Genomic DNA, 26691 nt, shown 5'->3' with positions numbered 1-26691 from the left:
GGGGAACTTTAATAGAATATTCGAATATCTATGGATCGTATATAGAGATCAAGTGTTAGTCCAGGAAGGCTGCCTCTTGATTTCTGAGAAGTTTGACTGAAGTAAAAGGAAACAAAAACATGAAACACCTTATCAAGGCTTTGAGGCCACTCAAGGATAAGGGTTAATGAGTGTATGGTAGTCATTGGGACTAGAGTGTAGTAATCAGTAATGGAAATTTAGTAAATTGGATTACTTAAGGGGATAGCTCATCAAGAACTTGTTTACATTGGACTTGAAGACAACCATATTGTAGTGAGCTGGAAAGCAGACAAACAGAAAAGAATGACCGAGTATGTACTAGATTGGAGCCTAAAATAGATGATCACATTTAATGCTATCAACTCCTATAAACCACTAAAAGAAACCTAACCATCGGTTGTCAGGATCGATAGCATTGTTCTGGAGAGTCCAATGTTCAAATGCCTTGGATTAAAATTCTCAGGCATCAGGAGCTGGAATAAGTCTATTGAATTTGCCAAGTATGCCGCAAAGAAGGTAGCTCCCTTTACCGGGCTAGAAAACTTATTACATTAGCCAGTATCTTATATTTCTATAAAACTCATCATTCGCTCATCTATGGAGTATTGCTGCCACATTATGGTTGGAGCAGTGAACACTAGCTTCTCTTCACTGCCATTTAATAGTGTTTGCGAGTACAGTTCTCCAATGCAGATGGCTATCCATAGCCCGAAACAGCTCAACTTTTGATAATAATCCCATCCAATTAATCAAGTTAGACATCAACGTAGACCTTGCTTTTTCAATCTTGGCATTCTACCAGATGTTCTATGCTGCTTTCACTTCAACAGGGTACCAACAAAAAAAAAAAAAAAAAATTCTAGTCCAATAGGTTCCACATTCATTATTTAAATTCTTCAGACTACAGTTCTTATCTTTATTGTCATTTTCACAACGTTTCAGTCGATGTAACTTTCAAGCTTTTTCAGGTTTATCTTGTCAAACTCAAGACTTTTTCTGTCAAAATCAAAAATCTGCACAGAATTTCAAACGGAACTCTTTGTTTGATTCACATTACATCCAGATTACATCGACTGAAACGTTTTTTTTGTTTTTTTTTTCATAGGCATCACCACTTATCAAGGCCAAGAGGCCACTCGAGGAAAAGGGTTAAAGAGTATATAGTAGAAATTGGACAATATAGTAACCGTTAGTAATGGAGATTCGGTAAATTTGTTAACTTATATGGAATGGCTCATCAAAAACTAGTTTACGTTAGACTTGAACACAACCATATTGTAGTCAGCCGGAAAGCAGGAAAACGGAAGACAATTTCATAGGCGTGCAATTCTAAGAAAGGAACTTTGCTCATGGAACCTACGTTTAGGTTTAGGCACAGATAAAGAGTGGGGGAAATTAATGATAGTGTGATCCAGATTACATTGACCGGAAGGTTGTGAAAAATAATTCTCAAGATGAGAACAGTAGTCCGAAGAATTCAAATAATACAAATAGTCAATCCTTATCTCAAAACTTCAGAAGTATGATACATACCAGCTTGTAAAATGGATATTAAACTGAAGATGATGAAGGATCAGCAGTATTGAAGGTTCAAACTTCATGTCTAATTAGAAAAACATTATTTTGGCTAAGATCAAAGTGTAGTAAATGATTGTATATAAACATTAAAATAATACAAATGATCACTTCTCATCTCAAAAATTCAGAAACGTAACGTCTTACACTCTCTGCCAAGCTCCAGTCCTGCTCACACCGCCACAGAGCAATTCCACGGAATGTGCTCCAATTTAATCCCTCACTCCCCAACAATGACCCTGACTAACAAGAAGAACCCACCTTTTTACTGTCGAATTTCAAAAGACGCTAAAGAGATTCTATTTAAATCACTTCTTTTTTTGGACCGTTTGCCTTTGGAACTTCATTCCTGCTCCACTAACAGTACCAACTTTTAGATTTAATTTAGCAAACATCGACTCTTATCTTTGAAAGGCTTTTCGGCCTTGATAAGCGGTGATCTATTAATAAAAACATTCCTCTTAGAATGCCCCCTTATAAATCTGGGCCTTAATCACAGGAGCTTCTTACATCTCATTGGCAATAACAGGCCTTGATAAGTGGTGATCCCCCAACGAGTAAGGGGGTAAAAAAAAAAAAAAAAAAAAATCAATACTAGCAGGACTGGTGTCCTGGCGTAGCCAGCATACAATATAACAAAGTTTTAACTATATAATAAAAATAATTATGACTTGTACAAAGTTTGAATTGTTCTAAAAGGGTGGCATTCTTCAAGTAAAACACTCCAAAAATTTGAGAACATTTAGTTTAAAAAAAAAAAAAAAAAAAAAAAAAAGACTAAACAATCAATAGGTTCAGAACATTCTTAGTTCCCATATTTGTTTATAGGACAAAAAAAAACAATAAAATTAAGTCTTAACACGCATAATAAAAAAAACAAAAACAAAAAAAACCAGAATAAGCACAATTGACATAAGGTAAACTTAGTTCAAAAGTTGTTATAAATTTTGTTTCACTTTTTACAAAAAATTTTTTTTTGAACTTTTACTTTGTAAATCTATGTAACTTATGCAAAGAAAAAAAAAAAGAAAAAAGTCCATTACAGTTGAACTTCAGGTAATAAACATTTGCAAGGTTATAAGATAAAAAGGTCAAGGTGATTCTTAAATCTAGTTAAAATGCACAGAGAGAAAGATGGCGCTGGACTGGTTTAGAAATTGTCAATTTGTCTGCTTGCTAGAATACATAGTATCTTGCACAGTGAAAAAACAAATTTGGCATGTTTTTGGAAAATAAAATACTCATATCCTGGCTAATAATTGATGCATTCTAAAAATTCAATATGCATTTTGTTTTCTTCTATTGAACAACAATATTCTGTAACTCAATATAAGCACATCTAACTGAACACAATCTATTAGGGCCCAAGTGTCCATCTGTCTCTGAGTACTACAGAAATCACACTCACCCTCTCTGCTGGAGTGTATATATCTTAGAATTTTCAGATTAAATTTTAAAATCTTAAAATGTACAGGGTGTCCAAAAAGTCACTGAAGGGTTTAAAATCTTTGTCATTTAATCATTAATGATTATTTTTTTCTTCATTTCAGATATTTTACAGATAATATTTTGGAAATTAATTATAAGTACAGCATTGAACAATGTACGCAAGTTGTGAAATTGTTTTACCAAAATCAGAGGTCAATTGTTTTGACTCAAAAAGCTTATCGACAGCATTTTCATGTAAGAGAGACTCTTTAACTGTAACTTGGGCTATGTTAACAAACCCCAAACCCTACAAGAATTGAAGCAAAACATCAGGAACGAAATAAGGGAGTTAAATCGTAATCCAGAGATCCCGCCATCTGTTATTAATGTTTTGGAAAGAGTACAAATATGTGAAGCTGAAAATGGGCAACATTTAAAAGACATTTTTTTTTTAAAGATTGGGAAATTTAAAAAACCTGCAAAATTCAAACATCTTAGATTGTGTTAAAATTACAGAAAGAGATCAAAGATAAAGAATCTATTTAAGTTCAAAACCCTTCAGTAACTTTTTGGACACCATGGATATATAAATACTAGCGAGAGTGCCCGGCGTTGCCCGGGTGTTTGGAGGTGGGGTGGGGGGTATGGGGAATAAAACAAATATGATAAAAAAAGTTTTGGTAGGTAGGTAAGATCAAACCAAAAGCCTTGAGATAAGATGGAAAGTAAAGTGTGAAAAAAAAAAAAAAAAAAAAAAAAAAAAAAAAAAAAAAAAAAAAAATACCTGACACGTTACCCGCTCGGCCAGCAAGGGAGAGTAACAGAAAAACGTTTGAATTTAATGATTAAAAACTGAATTGACAGGTGCGCGTATTTAATGAGGTCAAATAGAAATCCCGCACTTAACTTTTACTGCGAGGCAGTTTTTTTGGGGTTTGTTTTACCAAACTTTGGCTGGTTTTGGAAAAACCAGCTTCCCATAAAAAGGGGATTGTCCAAATTGAATAGCAATTGTCCGATATAAGGGGTTTCCTCCCACATTGATCAAAAGACAGTATATAAACAGTTCTAAAAAAAGTAACGCACCCTCTGAGAACCCCCCCCCTCCCTCAAAAAAGCCTTTGCCGGACATACAAAAAATGTGCACACATATTTTGCCTTTTATATATTACAATATTACTTATGTAACAGAGCGTGGACGCACATACAAATGACCAAGTAATGTCAAAGAACGTGTGCACAGACCAACGATCACAATCGTGTTTTCTTCAGGAAAGTACCTGGAAAAAAAAAAAATCATCATTAGATCATTGTTGAGATGGTTTTTTTTGCCTATTGACAGAGGAGTTTCTGATCCTGGTCAGTTGAGATCCACCCTCCAAGGCTTTGCCTTCTGAGAAGTATTAACTTTATTGCTAATTGCCTGAGGTACTCCTAACAAGGAATACAAATGAAGGGGGGGGGCTACCTAGGCTTTTTTTTTTTTTTTTACAAGCTTGGGTGTTCTTTCTCTACGATGCTGGCTTTTAATCCTGCTTTCATTATGGCACATCATGCCATCAGAAAGAGAAAATAAAACTTATGAGTCGCACCTTTTATACTGATGATCATGTGACTGAATAAAACTGGAACTGTACGGATTAGGGACAAAAGCAACTAACAGTTCAGTTTTTGTTTTTTTTGAATTGATCTCTTTATTTAATATTTTATATCACTATATATATATATATATATATATATATATATATATATATATATATATATATCATTGTATGTTGTTTTGAAAAAAAGAAAAAACCGAATGAATTTATAAAATGGTGATCACCGTTTCATCCCTATTGCAGGGGATACTTTCAGGATATTAAAAGGAAAAATGCAGAAGAAAACGATCATAGGCCATACGTAAGTGAAAAGGAAACATTGTTAGAATCCTATCCATATCGGGAAGGAAACAAACACATTTATAATTTCCTTCCCGTTATGGGTAGGATTCTAACATTGTTTCCTTTTCACTTACGTATGGTCTATGATCGTTTTCTTCTTCTGCCTTTTTCCTTTTAATATCCTGAGGATGTCCCCTGCAATAGGGACGAAACGGTGATCATTTTATAAATTCATTCGGTCTTTTATTTTGCTGGTATTTTTATTTTATTTTTATTCATATCATTGTATATATTTTATACCATCATATTACTTTGTCATATTATTGCTACTCTGAGTATTATCATCATCCATGACTAAATTTCCTGACAATACAATAAAGACTATAATAAGAACAAACAATAATTTTTAATCCTGTAAAGACGACAGCTGAAGTCGTATAGCAATCGGTCAACGAACGAACAATATACTTAGAAATCTTGTCATGTGAAGAGATTAATCCATATGACGATTTTTGGAAATCCAAATTCTATCACCTGTACATTTCAACTGGAGTGAATAATAAAAAAAAAAAAAAAAAAAAAAAAAAAAAAATCAATTCAGATTACTTGATTATGTAGTAGAGCTGCCATCTATTCAATGTAGCCGCCTTCAGCCTCTTTCACTACCTCGATATGGGTCCTGAACTGGGGCATACCCTTTTCACAAGTGCCGGCAGGAGCTCAGCGAATACTTGTTGGATGCCAGCGATCAGGCTGGCTTTAGTGTTGTGGGAGGTTATCTTGGTGAGGTTCTTAATGACCAAACGAAGTAGACTAGCAGGCGAAAGATTTACGGTTTTCTGGGTCGAATCTATCCATTTATAACTATTATTGTTGACTAGATTTTGACCTTGAAGTCATTTTTTTTAACTTCTTACATCAGGTGGCTTCATGCCTTGTCTGGAGTGATTCCCCCCCCCCCAAAAAAAATATTACAGCATATTATTAAACAATGCAGTGATAAAACAGACTGTTGGATATTCATAGCTGAAACTTAAATATCAATGATCCCATGGATGGCAATTTTTGTTGGGGGCGGGGTGGGGTTGTCACCCTGTAGCATTTCCGTTGATCTGTCATGCTTAACTTTGGGATATTTTTCTGATGCATCCAAGCCTCTTCATAAAAGGCTCTGGACATCAGTCAAGCTTACTACCGAAATATCATTTTCCTGGCTAAACTTAATATCTTGTATGCTTTCCAGCTCTCATGAACACTATCCCATTCTAATAATACGTGAACTAGCTCATTCTGAAGGAAGAAGTTTCATGAGAAACTTCAATTCACAAGCGATCCCCAGTCACTTGTATATCACAATCAAGGAAGATGATGCTAGTTTTTTTGCAGTTCTTTCAGGGAGGTATAAATGTCCTTTTACGTACAGCGCCTGGTATTTCCAAATAGTTGTCCATCTGATACTGGCCAGGCTCAACATTGCTTAAACTTTGGTGAGCTAATGAGAATTGGTGTGCCAACATGATCATGCTGTATGCAACCTTAACCATTGATAATTAGTTTGTCTATTTTCTTAGTTGTTAGATATTAGATTGGGTATATTTGATAGTAAATGCAGGTTGAAGTATATATTGGCACTTATGTTAGAAAGCAAGAAGCGTATCGGACAAGGGAAGATAGAGGCCGGGGGGGAGATAGAGACCGGGGGGGGGGGGCGGAAAAAGAGGGGGAGGGGAAAGGGAAATGGACGGAAAAAGAGAGGGAGGGGACGAAATGGATGAAAAAGGATAAAGAAAAATAAATAAATAAAATAAACGTGTTTTATCACCTATGCTTCAACTCTTAAAACTATCAAAAATAATTCTTAATTTCTCACTCAAATGAAAATGAGTTCGACAGCTTTAATGTTCACAAGTCGTTTCATGCAACAGATGGTAAACATTGATAATTGATTAAGAGAAAGGATGATTTACTAACCGGAATAAAAAGACGTTGATGGTGAAGATAGGGAATTATTGATTATTGGTATTCAATATTTGTAGATTTAGTGGAAGGAGAGGATCATTATCATTAAAAAAAAAGCAAGGAGAATAACGATGTTGAGGTGATAACACCTTCACACAACTGTTGACAAACCCGAAGTTTAACAAAAGTAAAAAAATCAAACTGACACAAAAGAAATATATGCAGCAAGAAAGATGGATATTAGAAGTCACCGATATTTCAGTAACGAATTCGACCTTAATCAATGGTAAAAATGCCACATTATTTTAACTAGTCAAATGTAAAAAACGTGCTTATCCACCAATTCCATATATATTATATATATAACTATCTGCAGACACGAGTTTTGTCGTCTATGACTCATCAACAGACCGTGAGAGATTTGAATCTAGACCAGAACCCCAGAAACCAAGAACCCTACTGGCAGAAGTAGAAAAATGCATCGCATTTATAAATGTCATTCTATTTATATATTTTGATTACATATAGGTTTGTTCCTGGGTAATGAAGTCAGAGATGGCTTTGTGGCCGGGTTCGAATCTTCCAACTGACAGTAATTGTAACTCCCTGCACCGATGATTCTGAAAGAATGAAACACTAGTGTCTTAAAAATTTATGAGAGAGAAATCAGTCTCAAAAAAAGGTTTAGTGGCTGTCAGATGTGCTCAGTGGACCTATTTGGATTTGCCCTCTCTGAGGTTCTTGATAATCACCTGAAGTGTTCCTACTAAGGAATTTAAATGGGGCTTCTCAGGCATTTTTGCTTCTTAAAACTGTGTGTGTGTGTGTGTGTGTGTGTGTGTGCGCTGTTACAGTACAAAGGTCATAGCCTATGTATATAGGCTATCCTACAGTCTGCACCACTGGACCGAACTGGACTGACCAAATCTCTGACGATGATGGATTCCGACCTAGGGATGGTGCAGTGGTGCACACCATTTTTTTTTTAAGGTCAAGGTCATATTTGATGTGTCTCTTTATAAACTCCCCACAGGGATGGTGAGAACCAAGTTGGGGTTCGCACCACCCTGGGGGCTGCCATCATAGTGTCAACCAACTTCAATCACCCTCCTCCATCCTCAACCCTTCAACCAATCTTGACGAAATTTGCCATAAACATAGGCCAAAATTTATCGCACTGTATCTCTTAACTTTGACCTTCCAAACTAACGCTGCCAAAAACAATGTAACGGATCATCAAGGATCCTTTTTTTTTTCTTCTTGAGATGCATATAATTATTTTGAAAAATTTAAGATAATACTTTCCCCTTTCAATTACGCACTAAAGCCGCCCAAACAAAATAGAAAGAAAACTTATTTTTACTAAAATATCAAATTACTTTTAAGTTTGCATAAAAATAAATTAGAATCATATTTAGTGCAGTTAAAAATCATAATCATTTACAAATATTTCTTTTCAAATAACAAGCCAAGCAAGTTAGTCACGTCCATTACTTAAAGTCTTCTACTCGGTTATGGCTGACAGAACAAGAACATGCTATCCTTGTGGATTAAATAAAGGGTTAAGTTTAAAATTCTGCGAAGAGTCCAGAATTTTACCGAATAATTCCCAATTGTGATAAGATAACCCCCGACCACCTTCAGGTGTTATGTCGGGTGAAACGTTGTGAGAATAAAACTCAATATGAGAAGAATAGTCCGAATACTCAAAAATCACCCCCCCCCAAAAAAAAAAGTTGAAAAGTTCAAATTAAATTTTTGCCCTAAGATCAAATTGTGTTTGTCTTTAAAAATTTTATTATTTACTATTAAAAGAATAATACAGCTTGATATTACCTATGAATCATATTACGAAGATTTAAGTGCGTCAGCTGTTTGAAAGGTTATATGAACCGTTAATGTGGCACTGCTGTGATTTATATATATATATATATATATATTTTTTTTTTTTTTTTTTTTTGAGACGCAATGGATTTTTCCAATGTTCAGGCTGGATTGATCTAATAATTATTGCTTCTATTAGGATTGTCATTGACCACAGGGTGGATTTTTCACTTGTTTAAAAAGCAGACATTTTTAATAACAAGGTGGAACGATAAAATTGTCGCAAAAAAAAAAAAAAAAAAAAAAAAAAAAAAAATTCACTTCCATTTGATGAACACCAGTTTTTTTTTTTTTGTTGTTTTTTTTTTAGTTGGTTGCAGACCATTTACTAGTTGGCCAGTTGTATACAAATCCTAACAGCGATATAAACCTTCTATCAGGTCTGAAAGTGACACAATGTTCAACGAGTGAGATCGGAGATATGTCACTGTACAACTCATGCTCTCTACTGATCAAAGTTATGACAACAGGACCATTGCCAGCACCCTCAAAATGCATCGCTGGATTGGCATGAATAACAGGGATGTGTCCAGGGTGATGAAAAAGTTTCCAGCCACAGTTATGATCTTTGGTGCGATTTCAAGTGAGGGCCACATCATGCCAGCTCACATCTTTGAAGTCGACTTGAAAGTCAACACCAAAATGTACCTGGATGTGATGAAGAGTGTAGTGATCCCCTCGTGCAATCAGGTGGCCGCTGGCAGACCCTGGTTGTGGCAGCAGGACTTGGCGCCGGCCCACAAGTCCAAAGAGACCCAGGCTTGGTTTCAGAAGGAGTGCTACGAATTTGTACCCTTCTCACTGCCCCCAACCTCTTCCCCCCGACCTGAGTCTGCTGGATTATTTTGTTCATTCATTACGTCGAGAAAATCAACATTACCTCCCACAACACCAAAGTCAGCCTGATCGCTGCCATCTGCTGAATATTTGCCGAGCTTCTGCCGGCGCTCCCAGTTCTGGATCTGTATTGAGGCTGAAGGCGGCTACATTGAATACATATCAGCTCTACAACATAATCAAGTTACCCGATTTGACTTTTTCAATTAAATCTTCAAATAAAGCTGTAATATTGTTTTTAGGGCAACACTTATTGTTCCATCCTGTAAACCTTGTAAAAATTGTTGTCCTAACCACAACAAAACTTTGAACGGTCCTGACTCAATTACGCTAGCAAAATAAATCTGAGATCATTGTTCATGTTTTGTAAAAGTCTATGTTGCTACATCAAAGACTTTTTTTTTTTTTTTAATTTATTTATTTTTTTTTTATTTTTTTTTTTTTTAAATCAAATAATTTTGGTTTGGGATGATACATCTAAGCCAGAAGACCAAATGCATGTAACCTAATTTTTACTGATTTTAAAATATGGTACAAGGTGTTTTCAATAAGACTTTAATATGAGCACTTTTATTGGCAGTACACACATGAAACTAGTTCCCTTCGAAGTAATCTCCTCTGGCTGCAATATACTTGTACCAAACCAACAACTTCTCGAAGGCTCCATGGAAGTCCTCGTGTGAATGTGTCAATAACCCTTGTCACAGTTTCTCATCTCAATTATCTCATAACGACAGCTTCTAAGGTTTTCCTTAAGCTTAGGGAACAAACAAAAGTTATACAGACAAAGATCTGGACCTATTTACAATGCCTCCCCACGGGACAGAGTTAGACACCAGGGTCGTTTTTTAACGTGGAGAAAAGGTACAAAAATAAAAATTGTCTCAGTCGTGAAGGATTTCTCCTCCATCGAAAGAACGAGAAATGGAAGTGCCGCATCCGAAGAACAGATACTACACTTTGATCTTGGCCAAATCGAGAGTGTGAAGTACTGTCTTTATGCCTATCTTTGTCATGACAACATCTTTCTTTCCGATCTTCTTTGAACACTCTTGGGACAAACTTTGTGCAAATCTTTCACATCTTCAGTTCCTCACAAATAATTGTGTGTACAGTTCCCACACTGACATCAAACTGTGCACTTATTGTCACTATAGACACACGATAGTCCTTCATGAAATTCTTTATTTGGCCAATCAACTCTGGTGCTCTAATTTCCTTACTCCTCCCACACCATCATCCCTCACCAACTCCCTGCCTTCCTTGAATCTCTTATGCCACTCAAAAACCGATGCTCGATACATTTAAAATGGTTCAAAAGCAGTCTGAAGCATTCCACACGTTTCTGTGTCATTTTTTTCAAGTTTAAAACAGAATTTTATTGCATATCTTTCTTGTAAAGTGTTCTCACGTTCAGATTGCATTTTTGAAATTCACCAGCTGTGACAACCAGGCTTTAGTAGGGTGTATTCCAATTCCTGCTGTAGCTGTTCATTTGAACTTGAAATCAAAATGAGGTCAGTCATCTCATAAGATGTATTGCAATAACATACTGAATTTTCAAGAGTCTATGACAATTTTAAATGGCTGCCCAAAAAGTCTGGAAACTTATTGAAGATTAACAAACAAGACAATTTTTTTCTCATTTCCAACAAACACAGTCATAATTTAGTTGCTAATTTTGCTATCAAAATAAATCTGGTTTCACTGTTTATATTTAAAATTTTTTTTATTTGTTCATTTTTTTAATTATGGAATTCACTCCAGACAAGGTATGAATCCACTTGATGTAAGGAAAAAAGAAAAAAAATTTTTTCCCCTACAATATATTCAATAAATGTTGATAGATTACAATGCAGAGAAAATAGCAATTTTTTTTTTTTTTTACTTGGAATTCACTACTTATCAGAGCCCAAAGACCACTCAAGGATAAGGGTTAATGAATATAAGGTGGCAGTGTAGTAATCTTTAATGGTGTAAATTGGGTAGAATTTGATTATAGGGACAGCTCAGCAAGAACTTGTTTACATTGGATTTGAAGGTTGCCATGTTGTATTCAACCGGGAAGCAGGCCAGTGGAACAGTGTTCCAAAGGCAGGCAGTTCCGGGGGGGGGGGAAATGTTTATAGAATCTGCATTTAGATTTAGGCACAGATAGAGAGCAAGGGAAATCATCTATAGTGGTTGTAGCTAGTCGAGTGTTTTTTTTCTGTGAAAGTTAGGCAAGGTGGGACACTAGTTATTTGTCAGAAACATTGCTCATGGAATGCGAGGATTTAAGAGAAGCAAGAGCTATGTCGTTAAAATTGGATCCAAAAGTAAGTTTTGCAAATTGCCTTCTAGATCATTAGTGATTATTACACTACGACCTTACATTCATTAACCTTTATCCTCAATGGCCTTCGGGCCTTGATAAGTGGTGATTCCCCAATTAAAAAAAATAAAAACGAACTGAGCATGTGGGGTCCCCCCTCCACAAGTGAAAAATTTACTTTCACCATAACTAATGTTTGTGCAAAGTTTCAATAAAAGAAATCTAAGGTATAGTTATTTAGAAAAGTGTGACCAAATGAACAGCTGAACGATTTGGGAGCAATTTTACCTCTATAACAGCCCCTAAGGAGGCAACCAGAGTTATCCCAGAAAATCCGTTCTGGGAAAAATTAACTTTCACCATGACTAATGTTCGCACAAAATTTCAAAATAATCCAAAGCATGGTTATTGAGAAAAGTGCAAACAAGCGAACAGGAGTGAATTACTAGATCCAATCTCTCCTTTGTCAGGGGACCAAAAAGAAAATAGCACACAAGATGCCAAGTTTTTCTTATTTCTGACAAAATTTTAAAAAGGGAAATAACTCAGCACTAATTGTGGTAGCAAAATTAATCCGGTATCATTGTTTAGGTTTTGCTAAAGTTTATGTTGCTACATCATAAACTTTTTGATATACAAAGGTACTTCCAAAAGTAAAGCGGTTTTGTTTTAACAAAATTTTAAAATCACAGTAAAAATTAAAGTTTATGTGCATTTGGTCTTCTGCATTTGAAGTAGTTATCACAAACTAAATTTTTTTTTTTTTTTATGAAAGGCATTCCAAAAGTAACGTCTCATTTTTTATTTATTTATTTTGCCTAAATGGATTATCCGAGGGGATTTCAAATTGCACTGTTATGATGACTGAACTTATGAAAGTTTTAGCTCTGTTGCAGATATTTACAGTGTAAGACTAAGAAAGCAACCCCTGTCATGGAAGTGCATCTGAAGCAGAGATATGTCATTAAATTTGTGGCAAAAGTGCATTGAGAATGGTGTTGACTATATAGAAAAATAAATTCTGGAGCACAAAACGTTGCTCATTTTAATAGTATCACTCCAATCTTCATAGCTCTTAAAATTTTTTAGTTAAAAAAATAGGAGACTTTACTTTTGGAACGACCCTGGTAAAATGATTCTTCTGTTCCAAATTTCAGACATTTGTAATCTATTTTGACTAAAGACCAATTGAAAAATCAAGAAAATCTTTGATGTACGTACCTGTTACAGAATAAAAATGACATATTCCAAAAATCACATAATTGATCAAGTAGGTTTCTATATAAAAGAAAATCGATTTTAAGCGATTAATGTGAAATTGTTAACATTACAAGGTTGATCTCGCAAATTTTAATTATTGTGGAGTTATCCGTCTGTTTTTTTCTAGATGGCGAAACAGTCTCTTCTTGCTTACTCATAAAATTTTATTTTATTGGTTAAAAATAGAACTACTTTATCAAATTAGGTGATTTTTTTGGAATATGACATTTTCGTTCCAGTAAAGATTTTCCTAGATTTTTTTTTTTCTTCTTAATAGGTTAAATTCTGGACAATTTGCACCACCAATTTAAGGGAAGTGGATAAATTACTTAAATCTAAGCTGAAGCAGAAAACCTATGGCTTAATCGCAGATATGGCTGTTTCCTCTGATAATTATACTATAGCCTTGGATTGTTTGAAAGAAAATTCCCGAATCCTTCTCTTATTAAGGACTAGCGGGGGTATCCGACATTGCCCGGGTGTTTCGAGGTGTGTGTGCTCTTAAATAAAAAAGAAACATTACGTTGGTAATTAAGTAAAATCGAATCCGAAGCCCTGAGGCGAAGTTGGAAAATAAAATCTGGAAAAAAAAAAAAAAAAAAAAAAAAAAATGACATGTTAACCGCTCGGCCAGCAAGAATGAGTTACTGAAAGAAGTTTGAATTTATTTAATTAAGAAGAGAATTGACAGGTGCCCACACTAAATGACGTCAAGTGGAAGTCAGAGTTAACATTTTGTGCGAGCGTTATGACGACAATGACGTAAGCAATAGCTATTCAACAGTTAACATTTTCTGCGGGACAGTTTTTAATGAGGTCAATAACCCGGTTTGTTTGTTTTTACCTAACTTTAGGGAAAACCAGCAGCCCCGTTTATTAGGGGAGTGTCTCGTCTCGAAATGAAAGCAACCGTCTGATATGACGATGGTAAGTCGACATTGACCAAACGTTACATCGCTTTCTAGAGACCACTGGCCGTGGGCCAGTGATTCGAATCGAGTTTCGCATTTTTTATACCAAAAAACGAGAGCAATATGTGGCAATCCGAAAATGTCGAATATTTAACGTTTCAAAATCAAGCAAATTAAATAGAGGTGACCACCGTTGTTAAGTCGTAGATATAATTTAGACGTGATATAAAAAGTTTTAAGTTGTGAGGCGACCGATCGGTTCTCTGAAAAAAGCCTTTGGACATACACGAAAACGCACACAAACATTTTCGCTTTTATATTTATAGATGGAATTTTAGAGAAAATTATTCTTCAGGCAGTGCAGATAACAGAATTGGAAGAACTCAAAACCTTTGTAGAACAAGCTAAACTGGTCTTGTCTGAATTAGACAAATCTTTCGGAACAAATTTTTTCACAGAAGCCTCTTAATAGTTGCTCACATCCTATTCTGCAAATTCCCTATTAACGTCAGAAGGGAATTAATGTCAAGAATGAAGGAGCATTATTCTTTGTTTATATTTATTATGTCCAACTTTTTTGACATGATAGAATTTCTATCAGCAACATCTTTGAATGTAAAAAAAAGCAGGAAAGTTGCCCGCTAAAACTGACATTTTTTTCTTCTTCAGAAGTTCAACCCAATATGGCTGCCAGCTCTGGTTATAAGACCATTAATCATAAAAAGGGTATGAATCCCTTAAGACTTGATATTGGTGAACAGTATAAAATTTGTAAATTGGCAAACCATACAATTAAGGATTGCGTTAAATATTCTTCCTATGACTCGAAGGTTCTACGTGCCAAAGAACTTCAAAGCTGTACTAAGTGTTTTGGTAATCACGTGGATCAGGAATGTATGGGAAAGAAGGAACTTCCTTACTCAGGTGTTACTTGCGGGTTGAGGACTCACTTCTTAGTAATGTGCCCAAAGACATCAAATTCCTTTGTAGGAAGGACTACCTTATCTAATGAGGATAATTGTATATTTCCTGTTATTAGAATGTCATGGAAAGGAAATGGACTTCCAGTGATTTTTCCAATGGCTCAAGAGTGGGAGACTTCCATTTGATGAGGAAATACTTATTGTAGCCGGGCAAGATCAGGGCTTACTCACAAATGGATTTAAAAAAATGGCTGGCCTACAAACAAGTGGCCAGTGTAGGTTTTGCCACTCAGCGATAGAAAGCCCAAGCCATCTAATATCTGCATGCCCAATCTTATTGGCAGATGGCCATTACACTACTCGTCACAAAGTATGCAAGTACCTTCATTGGAAGATCTGTGGAGAGATGCAACTTGACAGATCGCTGAACATCTGGGAACATGAACCGCCACCAATAACATCAAACGGAAAAGTGACCATGTTCTACGACAAAGACATACAGGCAGGCAGATACATAAAAGACAAGGCCATCAAACAAGATATTGTTATATGGAACAAGCCTGAAAGAACTGCACTCATTGTTGATGTCACAGTCCCAAATGATTTCGGCCTTAACAGAGCTGAATGGGAAAAGATAACAAAATATCAGGACCTAAAAAATGATCTAAAAACGACATGGTCTCTGAAAGAAATAAACATTATACCGGTTGTGATAGGAGCAACTGGTTTAATAAAAAAGAATCTTCAGAAATACTTAGAAGCAATCCCTGGAAGACCAAGCTGTAACGAAATACAGATAGCAGCTATAAAGGGAACAGTGTCTATTCTTAAAAGAGCCCTCGGATATAAATTTAAATCATAACAGCATCAAGTGTTAGCTCCAGGAGGAGTTAGCTCTCTTGATCTCTTAAAACTTACTGAAGTAAAAAAAAAAAAGTCAAAACTCTTTTCTCCCAGGTTATTTTACAGGAATTGAAATCTAGGAAAAGTACTTAGACCTATAGTAATACCTGTAGACACCTTTATTGGAACAAGATCCGTGGACCTCCTGGAGCTCCCTAAAATTAGGGTCTCAGAAACCCTTTCCTTTCACTGTCCTACTCACGGACAGTCTTAATTTAAAATTTCAAGTTAAGAAAATTTGATGAGATTACATAGAATGGAGGCAGGTTTTTTTGTCATGGCTACAAGGATTTAAATGGAACTATGCTTCATGGCCGTATTGGCTTGGACTTAATCCAGCAAATAAATTTCCATATAGCTAAATGTCTCAAGGGTATAGCATGGAAAATTTCCAATAAAATTATCCCTTTTCATAATTGGTGTAATTTTTCTGAAGCCCAAATCTAATAGGGAAGCTGACCGAGTTGCCTCCCTTTGATTTTGGCGATCATTACCTCAATGTTCCTCCTGAAAGTGTTGAATCCTGTGCGCTCTTATTCTGACACACTTTTTTTAAGAATCTTCTGTAGAACGCAGAATTGAAAACTTATATAAAATATTATAATATATATAATCATTTTCGGTTTTAACGCTAGCCCCTTCATTTTGAATCACATACTCAAGTTTCATACAGAGAGATATGACTCAAATGTGTCTTCCTCTATTTTTATGTTGACAACTTAGTCAGTACTGGTCGTGATTATGACTCCCTCCTTTGTTTATAATACTGTCCGTAACAGATTAAAGGATGCAGGATTCAAACTTTGATCCTGTAACTTCAACTGTACAGACTTGCAGAACAGGATGATTGAAGATGGGTCAACTATCTCTCCTCTTCCAACCTACAAAAAGGTCCTGGGCTACCGTTATTCCCCCTAGTGTAGATACGGTTAGACTGGCTCCTACAGTGATAGATGCTAAAGTGAAAACTAAGCGTGGGCTTCTTAAATTTCAAGTATATATGATAAAATCCTGTTTTCTGTTACCATTCAAGGCAAGAACCTTGTTAGTCAACTATAGAAAAGCAAGCTGTTCTGGGTTGGTTGTTTTTTGTTTTACGGCATATCAACCCTTTTCGGGTTATTTAATAAAGATTTTGAAGAAAAATTTTTTAATAGAACATATTTGTTGTTTTCAAGTCGGTTTCTATTTAACCCATAGTTGGAACCCTAACAGGTACTACCACTCTGGGTCAGAGTGGACCTGGGAGCAATGGTAATTAAAGGGTGGCTCCACACTCCCCAAAGCCCACAAGCTGGGGCCTCACCACTGGATATAGTTTAAGGTCATATCCAGGACCCCCATTGAGGGACTTTTACCCTCTGCAGGGGGGACAGTCGGTGTATTCTAATGCCCCACCGACAGAGCCAGCTGTTCTGGGATCAGGAGATTCCCAAATATTTTATAGCCTCTTGGCAAACCCTTGCTAAGGAATTAAAGTTATGTGATTTTGAGTTCCCCAGACGTGTGATGGAGGATTCCTCAGCAGAATTTATATGCTTCTGTGATGCATCTAAAACTTGCATACGGATTTTCCCTTTACGTAAAACAAAGAACACAATGTTCCCTGTTATTCACTAAGGTGAAGACGCCTCCCATTAAGAATTTACGGCTATCTCGCTCTTAAAGTTGTTCCCAATGTTCTGAAGGCTTTGAAGCCTATCAATATATTTTCCATTTTCTTTGTATCCAATGACCAAGTAGGCCTTTCTTGGGTTTTAAATGGTAAAAAGACTTAGATTTTTGTGAAGCCTCGTTTACTGGACATGAAAATACTAGAGGATCTTAACCTTGACCTCAAAATTCTTCCTCAGTTCAAATTAAAAAAAAATTTTTTTTATTACATTTTCACCCCAAACAAAGCACGTTGCCACTTTGATGTAGGGGGCTACTATCTGGGACATAAGCTACAGGGGTACTATGTAGGGAGTTGGGCAGCAAGATGTCCGTTCACATTACACTTGAACTTCTGCATATCAGTACAGTTGGGGAAGCAGGGATCCAGAAGGGAATTCCAAAGTCTAGCAGTTCTGGGGAAGAAACTACTGGGGTAGAAGGCTCTCTTAAATTTAGGGATCTCTACTGTGAAGGGGTGGGATTTAGCTGTTTGTCAGGTTTGTCGTTCATCTGAATATGTTCCTTCATCCGAAAATCCTGCAGAGTTGTTGACTAGAGGCTTTTCTGTGTCTAAGTTTAAGCAATTACACAATTTTTGGGTACACGGCCCCGATTGGTTAAGTTAACTTACCATTGACTGGTCCGTGTCCCCCTTGCCTTGTCCTTATGACATCAACAAGAAAATTGCATCCTGTATGTTCTCTAATGATCCCTGTACTGACGAGGATGGTTTACTAATATTTCTGATTTCTCATCATTGACTAGGGCGATCAATGTCTTTGATAAAGTTTTGCAGTTCTGTGATAAGTTGAGACACCAACACACAGATACCAACCATAGATGTACTTGCAATAACCCTTATCCTTGAGTGACTTGCGGGCCTTGATAAGTGGTGACCACCGTGTAAAAAAAAAAAAAAAAAAAAAAAAAAAAAAGAAGCTAAATTGTTGCTTTTTTTCCTGTATGCAGAGAGAAGAATTTCCCTACGAGTCCGGAATATTTGCACTAACCTTCAAATAAGGCTATGCCTCCAAGGGTATCAGCTCTTGGTTTGTTTATTGATAAGGATGGTCTGTTACAAACTAAAGGACGTATACAGAATTCCAAAATCCACCTTTTTGAAGTTAGATTTTCTATACTTTTAGGAAAGCATCATCGTTTGACTGAATTAGTTATTAAAGAGACACATTTAAATTGTTGCCATCTGGGAACTAATTTAACTCTTTCTAAGTTGTGGTTATTTGGTTTCTGGATTCTCTAAGGAAGGCAATTGATAAAATAGATTTTCTGTAATTGTCTTACATTTATCATAGCAAAGGTTTATTGGCTATAAATTCATTTATCAGAGCAGACAAACACATAGTTCCTTTAAAAAATTAAATAAATAAAAAAAAACTAATAGCTATTAAGTCTTTGTGACCAGAATTATTTACTTGTCACTTAATTGATAGTCTAATACATATTTATTTTGTATTCAATAATTAGAAAAGAAGTAATGGATAGCCATTACTTTTTTTTTTTACTCCTTAGGTAGTGTGTGAGAAATTACATGACTTGAATCATGTCACTTCATTGGTTGATTGGTTTAACACATTTTTTACTTAGGGTCTTTCTCATTGGTGGAGTTGAATTTTTGGTACTTGTACAGTTTAATCAAAACATTGAAAACATAAAAAAAAGGTTATATTGTAACATATCCGTTTTAGACTGAAGACCTCTAAAAAAAAAAAAAAAAAAAAAAAAAAAAAAACTTAAATTGATCGAGTAGTTTTTGTTACAGCGGAAAAACACGTTTTTATGAAAGCTGGTTGAAGTAAGCGATCATTTTTTTTTAACATGTCGCGGGGAGATAACTCCATTTAAAGCGCTGACACTCTCTCCATCTTTAATACTAGCTTTTCTTTCTAAAAATCGAACCTTTTGCTTGGTATCAGCATTTTTTTATTTACAGAAAAAAAAAAAAAAAAATACTTGAAGTTAAGTGAAATTTTTTTTTCGGAGAACTTCATTCCATAACGAATACGTACAATATAACCTTTTTTTTTTTTTTTTTTTTTTAATATTTTCATTTTTTAATGTGTTGATTAAACTGTACAAGTACCGAATTTTTAACCCACAAGCACGGACATGTTCAAACTGAAAACTTCAGGGCAAATCTCATGCATGACGGACTCTTTAATATTCTTATTAATTTAAGGGTTTTTGCTCCAAATTTTCTCATGGTTACCTTTGAAAATATTTAACCTATTAAGTTAGGTGTTCTTTTCTTGATGTAATATCTTTCTAATCAGCAAAGAATGTTGGTTTTGGTTTTACCTTTGATGGAATTATCTGCCTTTTTCTACTGGAACATCGTTTTAAATTGACCCAAAGCCAATGAATAATGATAATCCTCCGATTTTTTTCCTACCACTTCGTAACTACCAGGCTCGGCTGAGCAGCAAAATAACACAAAATAATTTTGCAATTGAGAAGAGATGACCTGCCATAATCGACCAGTAAGTGCACTTTTCGATGTTCTGTCTATTTTTCACTCTGCCAGAGTTCTAAACTATGTGAGAATAAAATTCTCAGTTGTTAATAAATAAATAAATAAATAAAACCAAAAGGCATCAACAAAATAAAAATGCCTTGATTTCGGGTGTCAACTTTCAATTTGTTTGATTTTTTTAAAGTTTTATTTCAATCATATAGACATTTAGAAAAAAAAAAAAAAAAAAAAAAAAAGTAAAAAAGTACTTGTGCCGTATTTGTTCTATATAAGTTGAATTCAATTTTTACTATATATTTAAATTTTTAGGTAAAAAGCTCCCCCTCTCATGTTAAGAACAGCTTTCTAATGTTATATTAGTACTTCTACAGAATTTTAACCGTTTCTTTTTTTTTTTTTTTTTTTAATCTAATTTAAGTTTAATTTGACAAAAGTCAATAAAAAATGCATTTTTAGATGCGTAATTGATGAAGTATTTTTACAGAAAATCTCACAAGGGGCAATAGAGAGAAGGCCATTAGGTCTTTGGAGGTGTAATGTGACACAGAAAAAGTACTTATCGCTTGACCACTCGGAGGCTACACTGAAACCACTCAGTCACATTGTCTGCTTTCCATATAATATCCGATAGGTGTCCACCAGATTGGAGGCGGAATCAACATTTTTTTTTTTTTTTAGAAAAACAAAAAGGTCACCACTTATCAAGGTCTGGAGGCTACTCGAGGATAAAGGTTAATGAGTGTACAGTAGTTAATGGGACAATTGTATCATTAGTGGTGGAAATTTGGTAAATTGGATTACTTAAGGGGGCGGTTCATCAAGAATTGTTTACATTGGACTTGAAGACAACCATATTGTAATCAGTTGGAAAGCGGGCAAACGGAACAGAGTTCCACAGGCGTGCAGTTCTAAGAAGCTTTGTTCATTGAATCCACATTAAGATTTAGGCACAGATAAAGAGTGGGAAAAATTATTGATAGTGGTTTCAGCTAGACGAGTGTTTTTCATGAAACTTTGGCAAGGGGGGGGGCATAGATTGGCACTCAGACGAGCACTTGCCATGAAAATAACGATATAGAACCAAGACAGGCTTGCAACATCTCTTCTGTGAGAAAGTGGTTGCAAGGAAAAGAAAAGGGCATCCCATACTAGACTACGAAGTCCATTTGGGCTGGTGCATCTGCTGCTTGTCTCTCACTCCTGGACAGGGTTCAAAAGAGAGTCGCCAACCTGATAGGTCCAGAACCGTCATCTAGGCTTCAGCCTCTGTCCCATCGACGAAATGTTGCATCCCTCTTCCTGTTCTACAAATACTTTAAATGGTGAATGCTCTGACGAACTGCAAGCACTTGTACCTCCTCGACGTGACTACCCGACAAACTGTCCCACTCCTTTACAGTAGAGATCCCTAGGTGTAAGAAAGCCTTTTACTCCAATAGTTTCTTCCCCAGAACTGCAAGTCTTTGGAACTCCCTTCCAGGATACTGCTTTCCCAACTGTACTGATATGCAGAAGTTCAAGTGTAATATGAACAAACCTCTTTCTACTCATCTCCCTTCATAATGCCCCTGCAAATTATGTCCCCCGATAGTAGCTCCCTACATCAAAGTGGCACTGTGCCTTGTTTGGGGTTAAAATTGAAAAAAAAAATAAATAAATAAATAAAATAATTTTGAACTGTCGATGCAGGATACAAGCTTCTAACTCGTCCTGCCGAGATGTGGCAACAACACTCCATCGTTGGCTATTAGTCACTCACTTTGTGTTCGTCAGCAACACTTTTGCGGACCCAGACGATCTAAACATCTACACTGAACACGGTGAGAACATATGGACTTGTGTTAAACGGAAATTGCAATCTTTTACCATTCCTATCTCCATAATCTTACTTTACGCAACAGGTTTCGGGTAAATTTTTATCTGGTTTCCACCGTAAGTTTAATTTAAAATAACGACTTTTCCAGGCTGAAAACGAATATCGCATTTAAATTTTCCTCAAATAAGTAGTTTTACAGATATTAAGTAATGTCATTTATGTTATTGCTGGTAGCCATCTTGGTACACATGGATGGGCGCTCGTGCATGTAAACGCAACCGCGAGCAACTACGCGCAAGCGCGTGCATACCAAGATGGCCACCAGCAATAACATAAGAAATATCCGGAAAGCTACTTATTTGTGTAAAATTTAAATGCGAAAACCTACTTGACTCGTCATTTTGAAGGAAATTGTTAGGATGAAACCAGGTAAAACTTTACCTGGTTGGTAAATGTTACCTTACGCTACAACAGACCATGATACGCTTGCACGCGAACGGGCGTAGTGGGGTGTCTTATCACATCGTGTAGGAATCTTGGCATGCCGGAATCTTTAAGCGGTCTTTCAAATAAAGTTAAAAGTGGTTTATTTTTTTTGTCTTACGTAGTTTTAATACTTATTAATTGATCTAAAGAAGTTTTCACGAGCAGTTTACAAAATCATAACCAAATATTTTTATGTTTTTCGTTCTTTTTGGGGTGGAGGGTATTCAATTATAGGACTTTAGTTTAACAGGTGCTTCTACAGTTTAATTAATAATTTTTCTGTAAGTAACGCACCGACATTTACCATTTAACAAAAAATCTGTTTACATTGGCGCCAGGGGGGGGGGCGGTGGTTAATTAAACTGCAGAAGCACCTGTTAATGGAATATCCCCCCCCCCTCAAAAAAAAAAAAATAAAATAAAAAAATAAAAATGTGTTTGGTGCTTATGTTTTTGCAAACCGCTCGTGAAAACTTTTTTGATCAATTAAAAAAAAAGCATTAAAAATTACGTAAGACAAAAAAAAAAAAAAAAAAAATCGATCCATCGACTATCTTAAGCAGCATTTTCGCACCTAAAATGCACTTTCACCAAAAATCTACTTCGTTGGGTTCAAATTCTATAGAAGCACACTGGAAAAAGTTAGACCACGGCCACGGACTCTCGGTAGCCACGGTTAAACTACAAATGTATGGTAAAAATAAAATCCGGGTTTAATTTTGTGTGGTCGCCTTTGAAGTGGTTTTTCTAACTTGTTAAGACAGCCACCGTGGTTGCTTTATGTAAGCATTTTCTTTTAATTAAAGAAGGAAAAAAGAGTTCTCCTGTAGGAGAGGTCTCCCTGAACTACTTTCGTTTTTCTCGCTCACACGCTCCTATTTCGAATTTCGTAGCAGCGGGCCGATATCTGTGAACTTTCTCTTGTCTACCAAAACAATATATATATATTTTAATGTCTAACCTATTTCAAAACGGATATAAATTATTGCACAATAAAAAATAAAAAGTAGGTTTGTATTACTGTACACAAATTCGAAAAAAGTCATCAAAAAAACAAATATATAAATAAATGTTATCAAAGGCAAGATAAGTTACTTTTCTATTAAACTGGATATATTTTCCGTGTTTTTATTCAATGTAACATGTTTATTCAGCTCGAAAAACAGTGTTTACCGATGTATTGGAAAATTCAAGATGGCGCCTCACTCCCTCTTTAACAGGGTAAGTTTGGGAAAAGGTGTTATAAATAAAAAAAACTGGATAAAATACTGTTAAAAACTCGCTCAATATATGTTACCGTGACATAGGTGGACATATATTCGGCGGGTTTTTAATAGTATTTTGTCTAGTTTTTTTTATTTTTTATTTATAACACCTTTTCACAAACTTACCTTGTTAAAGAGGGAGTGAGACGCCATCTTGAATTTTCCAATACATTGGTAAACACTGTTTTTCGAGCTGAATAAACATGTTACATTGAATAAAAACACGGAAAATATATCCAGTTTAATAGAAAAGTAACTTATCTTGCCTTTGATAACATTTATTTATATATTTGTTCTTTTGATAACTTTTTCGAATCTATGTGTACAGTAATACAAACCCTAAAAAGTTTTAATTTAATTATTTCTTTTTTTTGTACACCATTTAGTTTGAAATATGTTAAACATTAAAATAAAAAAGTTAATGACAGTTTTGGTAGAAAATAAAAGTCCACTGATATTGGCCCGCTGCTACGAATTCGGAATAGGGGTACGTGAACGAGAAAAAGCAAAAGTAGTTCAGGGAGACGTCTCTTACAGGAGAACCAAAAAAAAAAAAAAAAAAAGGAAATCTAGATGATAGCGGGGGAGGGAAAGGAGGAGTATATCTTAACGATCATTTAACTATAAAAAAAAAAAAAAAAAAAAGGAACAAACAAACGGTGTTTATGCATCTGTTACCGCGCTATTCAAGTTAAATTCAATTTTTTTTACGCTATTTTTTTTTTTATTAGATCGTTAGGCGAAAGTACAGAATAGTTACACAACGCCCTCTCCTTACCATAGGAGGTCCAGGTCCAATGTGTCCTGGTTGTACCAATGTACCACTGAAGACTTACCTGCAAAGAGATGCTTTTTTTTTTTTTTTTTTTTTTTTTTTTTTTTTTAGAGATATATTAACCCCACCCTCCCCATATTAGGAACGGCGTTCGGAATAAACACCCTTTGGGGTTTGTTTTACAATAGTGCACTTACTGATCCGCGCTATTTTTTAAATCGTATTTCCAAGTTTAAAGTTTTGTTTTTCATTCAATTGTAAGGTTAAGTATAGAATAGGTACAAAACAGTAAAATACCCTCCCCATGTTAAGAATGGCTTTTTAAATAACATTATTTCAGCAGTCAGCACTGATCAACAAGTGCACTGCAGTGCAGTGAGTGCACTTGTGTTTTTGCAGTGCAGCCAGTGCACTGCAGTGCACTTGTTGATCCGTGCCTGCACTAGTACCTCCACAGAGATTCAAAAAGTAGTCAGAAATTCAAATGCATAAATATTATCAAAGGCAAAATAAGTTACTCTTCTACCTATTTGGAAAAGTTTTCAGTAGTTTTTATTAATCGAAAAAGTTTATTCGCTTCGAAAAATATACTCGAAAAGTGACGAGCATTACGGGAGATTAAGGGGGGAAAAAATGGGCGCGAGCTAACACTTAAAAATTTAAAGTCTTGAAAATTATTTAAAAATAAAATTTAAACAATATACTGTTCCACTACCGTGACGTACTGGGTGGGTTTCTAACAATATTTTGTATAATTTTTAAGTCATTTAAATATTTAGGTGCCAATTCACGGCCACTTTCCTTGTTCTTACCTAGTGCTCGCGACACTATAGATTTTCTCTGAAACGAATAAACGTTTTAAAGTTATCAAAACCAAACCACTATAAGCTTTTTCAGATAGGTAGAAGAGTAAAACCTTGCCTTGATAACATTTGTTTTTTTAAACCAGGTTTTCGTAACAATGTACATTGTAAAACATACCTGTTGAACCAAATTGGGTACTTCTGCAGAATACGAACCGTGCTGAAATAGCTTTATTAAAAAAAAAAAAAAAAAAACATAGGGAGAGAAGGGGGGGGTGTAATAATTCTGTACTTTCATCTAACAATTTAATAAACAGAAAATATCGTAAAATTAAATTTAACTTGGAAATCACATCTAAAAAATAGCACGATACATATATATATATATATTATATAGAACTAAAACTAGTTTAGGCACTTATTGATCCGCGATATTTTTAAAATAGTATTTTCAAGTTTAATTAAAGTTTTCATATGTTTTTATTAAAGTAAAGAATGGGTACAAAACACCCTCCCCATGTTAAGAATGGCTTTATAATAACGTTATAATTTCAGCACGGATCAATGAAGTACGCTAATTTGGTTAAAAAAAATAATGTTTCAATGGCAGCCATCTTAAAGCTGAAAAGTTCAAGAAAACCAAAAAGTTATTTAAGCAGAAAAAAGTTTATCTTACCTTTAAAAATACGTCGATCAAATAAAGTGACGACCAAAACCCAAGCACCAACGCAATCCAAGTTGTCTGCAACATGTCTTTTCTTTTCGATTCATTTAATTCCTTTAAAAAAAGATGGCAATTTTAATTTTTCAACTTTTTTTAAGGGGGTGTTACATAAAAAAAAAAAATAAAATAAACTAAGTTCAGTATCAAAGGTCCCGGTTTGATCTTCCGTGTTCATTTAGGGTAGGTCCATCTTGAAACAGTCACAAATTCTGCCTTGTGAAAGTCCTGAACTCACACGGAATATTCTTCGTCAGAAGTTTGCCATTTTTTCTTTTTAAAGGAAATGAATTCAAAGACTAAAACAAACGTGAATTTGCTCATCATTACGGTGTCATCCGAAAAGATCAGCCGATCAAATTAAGACCGGGCTTTTTCAATAAAAAAAAAAAAAAAAAAAAAGTATTAAAAAAATACGTTGGGTAATAGTTTGATGATATTTTTATTACAATATATAGGCAGTTATTGATAAATACAAATATAAGAATAAAAAACATTTTTTAATACAAAACAAAATACAAAAACAATTAAAATTCTAATAAAATATGAATCGGGTCTATTTCTTATAAGGAACAAAAATTTCTTCCTCACCGTAAGGAGTTATCTCCCTTAAAGTGAGGAAGAAATTTTTGTTATCTCCCTTTAAACTTTTGTTTACGTCCTCGTGTTTATTTTAGCGTAAACCGTATTGCGTATATTAAAATTATTGGCCAATGTGCGGTAAAGGACCAACTAAAGGTTTTTTTTTTTTTTTTTTTTTTTAAGTTGATTTCTAAACGT

General features: G+C 35.1%; 1 protein-coding gene across 1 annotated transcript in view; it reads right to left on the bottom strand.

Annotated features, from left to right (window-relative positions):
* Nucleotides 1–26260, bottom strand: part of LOC145247494 (membrane-bound transcription factor site-2 protease-like) — a 116321-nt gene extending 90061 nt beyond the window's left edge. The window contains exon 1 of the mRNA XM_080109307.1: nt 25867–26260. Within this exon, the coding sequence (XP_079965433.1) occupies nt 25867–25941 (75 nt within the window). The 5' untranslated portion in view covers nt 25942–26260. The remainder of the gene's footprint in view (nt 1–25866) is intronic.
* Nucleotides 26261–26691: the final 431 nt, after the last annotated feature.

Source organism: Euprymna scolopes, chromosome 25, assembly GCF_053919585.1.
Source record: "Euprymna scolopes isolate OS-2025 chromosome 25, ASM5391958v1, whole genome shotgun sequence".
Classification (NCBI taxonomy): Eukaryota; Metazoa; Mollusca; class Cephalopoda; order Sepiida; family Sepiolidae; genus Euprymna; species Euprymna scolopes.
The sequence above is the reverse complement of the archived record's forward strand: the minus strand, read 5'-3'. Positions and strand labels throughout refer to the sequence as shown.